General features: G+C 42.0%; 1 protein-coding gene across 1 annotated transcript; it reads left to right on the top strand.

Annotated features, from left to right (window-relative positions):
- The first annotated feature begins 1,269 nt into the window (after positions 1-1,269).
- On the top strand, positions 1,270-6,467 carry LOC122713383. Its single transcript, XM_043933761.1, has 5 exons — positions 1,270-1,307; positions 1,741-1,867; positions 1,996-2,189; positions 2,703-2,813; positions 6,080-6,467. Exons 1-5 carry the CDS (start codon positions 1,282-1,284, stop codon positions 6,213-6,215), a joined length of 594 nt encoding a protein of 197 aa, XP_043789696.1. The 5' UTR covers positions 1,270-1,281; the 3' UTR covers positions 6,216-6,467.
- Positions 6,468-7,220: the final 753 nt, after the last annotated feature.

Raw genomic sequence — 7,220 nt, 5'->3', positions numbered from 1 at the left:
TATTCAGGCGCCGCTGTATTTTTTTCTTTCTTCCTTTTTTTTCTTTTTCCTTTTTTTTTTTTTTTTTCTTTTTTTCTTTCGTTGTGAACAGCCGCGAAATATTCCAAACTCGTAATCGAAAATAGACGAACAGATAGAAATTGATCTATCCTTTCCTCGCGACTTTCTTCTAATTCCGAATTTGCCAGGATTCTTAATTATTTTTAATTTCGAACTCGGTGTATTCTGACGTATTGCGATGATCACATTTTTATCGACGAAAAATGAAGTAGATATTAGATAAATAAATAGATAATCCGAATGGATCCTCTTCGTTAAGAGAAGTTAATTCCATTATTGTCTCTTTTCCATTATTAAGTCGAGCGGATATATTTTCGTCCCCGCATTCTCGTTCTCGATTTTTGGATTCTTTTTCTTTTTGTTTTTTTTTTTTCTTCGAATCTTATTCGCGTTTGTTGCAGTTTATCATCGTGTTCCAATGGTTAAAAAACGAACGGGCACTCGTTAGCAGAGAATGAGCTCGTGCGCAGCGTGTGTATTGATGTAAACGAGAAAAAGGGATTAAAAACGGGGGAATAATCCACGGCAAAGTGGTCTCATTTATGTATGCATGGTTTAACCCCAGCAGCATTTCCACTTGGCATAGTCCTCTTTTTCTCTATTTTTTTTTTTTTTTTTTTTTCTCCCCTCTTTACTCGCCACGCTAACGCTAAAATCGGTGAAGTTTTTTAATCACCGCCACCCCACAGGCCACCACGATATCTGACGTGCCACGCGTCGAGAATCGTAATTGCATTTCAAAACGGTGCGCCGCCAGCGCCATCCCGCTCGACCTGTTAACGCGGACGGGAAAGTTTTTGGCTGACTTTGGATACCGCCTTATTGGGGGTGGCTGTAACGTCTCCCCCAATGGAAAATATCTAGCAAAGGATGAGGAGAGAATCGATCGAAGAGAATTAAATTCCATCGTGAAATTCAGTGGAATGCTAATGAAACTTCGACTCCAGATGTCCGGATCCAACCTGTTTCAACCAAAGAATAATAATAGTTGGTTCGAAATACGTACAGATCTAACTCACGTTTTCTCTTCTCCTTCCTCCTCGGCCATTTCCATCTTCTCTTGCTCTTCGTTTACACGTAATTATCGTTAACACGGCAAATATCGTTAACAAGGAAACCGGTTTTCTAGCGTGGAAAATGGATCGGAGAAGACAGAGCTGCAGAGCTTCAGAATCGAGTCTCCTGTTCGTGTTAGCAGTTCACGTGCCCTTGAGATCAGGCATGTCGAGCCATCGGGACCAACTTTTGTACGTTTCAATAATTAAACGTAAACCGATTATCGTTCGTTAACGGATTCAACCGGACGAGTTCACGCGTTGAAAAGTTCTCTTTCTCCAAGGGAATTAAACGATCCTCCGTTCGATGAATTTTCATCCGACCGAAGAGGCTTTAATTTCATTATCCGCCTTTTTAATTTCTAATTTTAATCGACTTCCTCCTCCCCTCCACCTTACCAACCCCCTCCCTCTTTCCTATTCCCCTATTCCGGTTATATAACGCGATGATTTCTTTTCTCCTCGAAGAATATTTCCACGCTTTCTATTCTATACGCGTGCCATTTCTTTCTTTTCTTTTTTTTTTTTTTTTTTTTTGCGCGTCATCGAAATATTGCCTCTTGCGGAGAAAGAGTGCACCAATTGGTTTACCAGTTCAAGAAAAAAAAGATATCTTGCTTTATAGCCTCTTGATGGTGAATCTGGCGCTGATACTCCATTCGACCGGCTCGAGATCCCCGAATTCGAAGCTCGCGGAGACCCTCCATCGCCCCATCCGGTCCCTCACGTTTCCGGAAGAGAGTACCTTAGGCGTGAGTGTCAAGGGAGTGAGATAAAAACGAGGAGGGGGGGGGATTAAAATTCGATTTCGAGCGAACGAAATGAAAGTTAGAGTTGACGGTGGTGGTTAAACGATTGTGGTGTGTCTCTCTTATTCAAGATATTCGTCGCGTTGGCCATACCGCTCGAGGATCCCTACAAATCCATCTCCATAGCCGATTTCTTCGAGGCGACGTACGATCTACCCACTAACGTAACCGACGAATACCTCTGGCTCAACGATGGAAAACGAAGGAAGAGGAGAAGTTTGGACAGGGTGACCCTTTATCGAGTTATAGAGAACAAGTTTGACAAGTGAGTGAGGGAAACGAACGCATTCCTTTTATAATATATAATAATAAGTAAGATTCTAAATTGGAAAATAGAAATCTCTCGAATATATCGAATTTTATATTATTTCATCTTCTAATCATTTATCCGAATATTGATGCAAGGATATTAAAATTGTTCGAGCTCGAATTGTTCGTCTCTCGTCCAGACATTTGCTTCCTTTTTTTTTCTTCTTCTTTCCTTTCTCCTTTTCCTTCATTTTTTTAAATTTGACGAGGGAATTCGAACGTTATCTGAAAAAAAAAAAAAAGAGAAAAAGAAAAAGAAAAAAGTTGGGGAAACGCGGCTATGGATGGACGAAATTCGAGCTTCTTTATTCTACGCTGTGATAGAATAACGCGAGGAACGTGGAAAATGTAGAGGAACGTAGAAGAAAATATATAGGTTCACGGTTCTGGTGACCCAGAAGTCGTAGTAGGTCAGCCACGGGACGGTCTTATTTTATTTTTCACTTTGCTCCCCTGACTTTGTGCACAGCTACGGGTATCAGGGTCACGAATGCCTGCTGAGGGCCATTTGCGAAACTTCGGAGCACTCCCTCCTCAGACATAACGGACTCATTGGTGACATTCTGCACGTGATCTTCACGTAAGTTTCTTCGTTAACTTTTACATAACACCGTCCAACCTCCCTCCCAAACACTGATAATCGGCCCCGTTTCCGGCCACTCCCATCCCTTCCTACCCTAATCTGCCCTTTTAACCCCCACCCATTCCTTCAACCTCTCTCTCCGTTAATTCCGGATAAGCTAATTTTCTTTCCCTTCGCAATTTCATATCTCGCTCTATGATAAACTTTGTTACTATACATTAAACCATTAACCGCAATTAACACAATTAACTGTTAATAGGCAAACGCGATATATATATATATATATACTATTTACAGTTACCCTTTCAAATTGGATAAAATCGAACGAGTATAATCTATCAACAATAATAATAATAATAATAATCGTCAATTTCTTTGGGAAAAAATTGAACCGCCAACAAACATTGACCTCTTGGAAAATCTGTCAATTTTCCAAGAGTTTTTGTCCAAGGAATCTAATTGAATATTTCAAAAAAGAAAAAAAAAAAAAAAAAAGAGAAGCCACCCTTTCTTGCGTTACAAGAATACAATTACCCGATGGAAGGAGGAGGAACTTACCTCTCATCTCTCGAAGTAAGAGGGGCCGGATCATTTCCAACCCTTTAAAATCCGGCGGAGGAAGATCGAAAGAGGCGGGCTTGTCCATGGACTGGGCTTGGAGAGAGAGAGAGAGAGAGAGAGAGAGAGAGAGAGAGAGAGAGAGAGAGAGAGAGAGGTAGCGAGGGGCCATTGTTCGCGCGGAGCATAATGCGCTAAAGGATTCAGCTGGAAATTTATTCGGCGCGACCTCCTTTCGCGCGGCGAAGAGAGGGGAAAAAAGAAAAGAAAAGAAAAGGAAGAAAAAAAAAAAAGAAGAAAAAAAGAAGAAAAAAAAAAAAAAAAGAAAAAGAGCCAGGCCTTTTTTCGGCCGGTCCAAGGCGGCGCAAATTGGAGTAGATACACAGACCGTGTAGAAAAGCAAATTTGGTTTAGCTTTCTCGCTTCTCACGTACGTACGCCCGAGCTCCTTCCCCGCCCACCCCTCCCCTCGCTCGTGCGCGAGTGTGCGCGCACGCTGTGGTGCACGCGAGCTCGTGGGTGGATAAACTCTCGAGCCAGGGACGTATGAATAAAAAAGAGGGCCCGCAGGCGGCCGTGACGCCGCGCCGCATTGTCGTAGTCCTCGTCGTCGGCCGGCGACATCACCGAACGTCGTGAAAATTCCACGAGGCCGGATCTACTGATCCATGGGAAAATGATGTGCTCGTTTATTACTTTACGACGACGCTTCCTCTACGATTTCTTCTCGATTCAACTGTGACTGAATAATAATGAATACAGAATCGAGAGATGTGTCGAGTGAGACAAGTGTTATGCTTTTTTCAACTTTTTTGGGGAAAAAATTGTCGACACTCGTCCTCAGATCTACGCACGTCTCGAAGTTAAACGAACTTCTGCGAAGCGTGGAGATGTCATGTCGGATGATTTCTTTGATAAGAAAAAGAGACTGTATATATATATAGGTGATTAAACGGAAGCGACGAAGAGTTGTTTGCCTCGAGAGAGGACAAGGAGGAATAAAAATTGCAAACGAAGTTCGTTTTTGTAGTCCGAATCTCCACGCTCGAGGAGGAATTGGAGAATATTTCTCTGAATTATGGGGACATTTTGGATTAATTCTTTAACGAAGCCAACCGTGATGATTAAACAGGGGAAATAGAAATGGATTCGGACCAAGAATTGTTTATCTCGCGAGAGAGAGAGAGAGAGAGAGAGAGAGAGAGAGAGAGAGAGAGAGAGAGAGAGAGCAAAGTACAGAGGGTTGAATAAAAATTGCAAATGAGCTTCGTTTCTTCTTCGTCGAAGTTGTTATCGCGTTATAGTGGAAGCGTTGTCCTTCTTGAGAGTCATTTCGCACCGGGTCTCGCGGGTAATTTGAAGGAATGAAAGGGGATAAGGAGACGCGAAAGAATCATGGAAGCGGCTTTGCCTTGCCGCTTCTAACTGCGAACGAGGCTTTATTAAACTCGCTCTTTAATAAAGATATCGTTGCACAAATTGTGTAAATTGTTCCGTAATACGAATCGCGATTCGATCGAGATATAACGAGAAAATTGGGGGGAAACGTATCGATAACTTGCCCATTACTCGGGGAGCGACTTTCGAACTTTCAACATTCGTAAGGACAATGAACTTAAGAAAGGAGAACTTTTTCGATTCTTCTTCGCCCTCTTATTTTTCCAAAGAAAAAGTGACCGCGCTTTCAGATTGCATCGGGAAAGAGTGAGATCCGATTTTTCGTTCCGTGTACTTTAAAAATAAATCCAAGGGGCGGAGAGAATTTATTCGAGGCGAGAAACCACGAGCGAGCGAGATCTCGGGTCTCGCTCTGATAACGAAATTATATTGTTTTTCACCTCGTATCTCTGCCGCTGGAAGGTTGCAATAAAGCAGAATAAGTGAGAAACCGGCGAAACCCGTGTTTCCTCCATTCTCCAGTCCCCGAGATTCGAAATAAGAAGGGACAAGAGGCGAAATAAAAGCGCGATGAAACCGTTCTTACTCGTTTTTTACGAGCACGCGACATATGTCCCGTTTCCCTCCCACGGTAATCGTCTCTTTTCGGTGATTCGTAGGGACGACGGTGGTCTTTTTGGTGGTCAGGTGTATAAATACAGGTGTATAAATAAATTCGAGAGGGAAATCCCATATTCTTTCACTCACGTTTCAAGACACCTCGCTTTTGGAAAAATACTTTCCACTCCACGTCCTTCGTTACTTTCGAGATCCGATTTTCCGAAAAATCTTTCAATCTTTTCTACGGCAAAGTATCGAGGATTCTTTGAAGGAACAAGCACGGAAGAACGGGAAATAGACTCGACCAACGACTTCAACTCCTTTGACGAGTGTTTCCGTGCAGTCATAACTCCATCTTGTATAGATCTTTATTTTATTTTATTTTTTCCCCTTTCGTCTCTCGCCAACGATACAACAGATGTCGCTACTGACACTCGCCTTTCGAATATCCTTTCGACGTTATTTCTCGCTGCTTCCACGATACAAATACAAATTTCTCGCAGGGCAATGCGAGAATCATCGTTGAACGGCGTTAAATCGATCCAATGAAAGAATCATACAATTCTGGAACTCGTTACCGAGCCGTATCGCGGTATTCATGGGGGGAAAAAATAAGGGTAGAAGAGAGAGAGAGAGAGAGAGAGAAGAAAGAGCTCCTTATTATCGTCCAGATGGTACGTACGTACAGTGGGCGTTGTTGTTTTCAGACCGACAAGCTCGCGACACGAACTACTGCCGCAGGACATTCTTCAGGCTGAAGTGGTCGGACGTAATGGAAGCTGCTCCGAGTACCGACCGCAATGCCCCGTGGGACTCTTCGACTTGATTGGAGTCCTCGGTTGAGCCCAGAAAAACCACCAAGGTGTACCGCCGCTTGCACTCCGATCGGGTAAACAATTCGATTTCACGCTTCCACTTTCACGAGATACTCCCTGTTCCAGTTTCCAGCGATTCCGAGTGCTTGGAATATCGTAATGGATTGATCGTTTCCAACGATTTATCGTAAACTACAAGAAAAGTTTAAGTAGGGACGACCAACTTTTTTTTAACTCGACGAATCGCGTTTAAAATTAAAACTAAATAATGTAAGTAAATGTAAAAAAAAAGTCGAGATATCGAGTTCGAACGATTTGTTGTTGAAGAAAAGAAAATTTGAAATGGAATTCGATATTATTAAATAAATATCGTTGATTCTAATTCTTCTCGATAAGATCTATGAATTTACGTCTGAAAAATGAATAATAGTAAAAAATATTGTTACACTGTTTCTATAAGAAATTGTTAAAAATTGTATCGTAATTGATTTAACAATTTTTTTTTTTTTTTTTAATTAAACGTTCAATTAATTCTCGAACATTGTAAATAAAGAAACAATCTCAGAATTGATTCCGAGTCCATCAAACAACCCCTTTCGCAATTCGCGCGGCTGTAAATTCCTGAGATTTCCTTCCCTGGATTTCGTCCCGCAACATCACGTTTAATTACAACCCTTCCAAAACAACGAAAGCGCGCGAAAGAAACAATAGCTTAGCTACCCTATAGGCATGACAATACGGGGCTCTAAAAGTCTCTCGAATAATCCTATCACGGATATATACAGCCTCGCATACAGATTTATCGTCCTCTCAAGGAATAAAATTGCGAGTTTCGTCGAATAATTATCTTCGCGTAACACCTTTCTTCGTACCTTTCTGCGCATCGATTGTCGGTCCACTCTCTAGTTATTCTTTCGAGACGATCCTCGAGCTCTCCCATTTCTCAATCAACCCCTCTTCCACTAACGAGAATTTTACATCACGAAATCCTAATATCCTAAGCTAAGTTTACCAGCATTGTGGAAGAGGGGGA

Source organism: Apis laboriosa, unplaced genomic scaffold (genome assembly GCF_014066325.1).
Source record: "Apis laboriosa isolate Shangri-la unplaced genomic scaffold, ASM1406632v1 scaffold23_cov150, whole genome shotgun sequence".
NCBI lineage: Eukaryota > Metazoa > Arthropoda > Insecta > Hymenoptera > Apidae > Apis > Apis laboriosa.
This window is presented reverse-complemented; position numbering and strand designations above follow the sequence as displayed.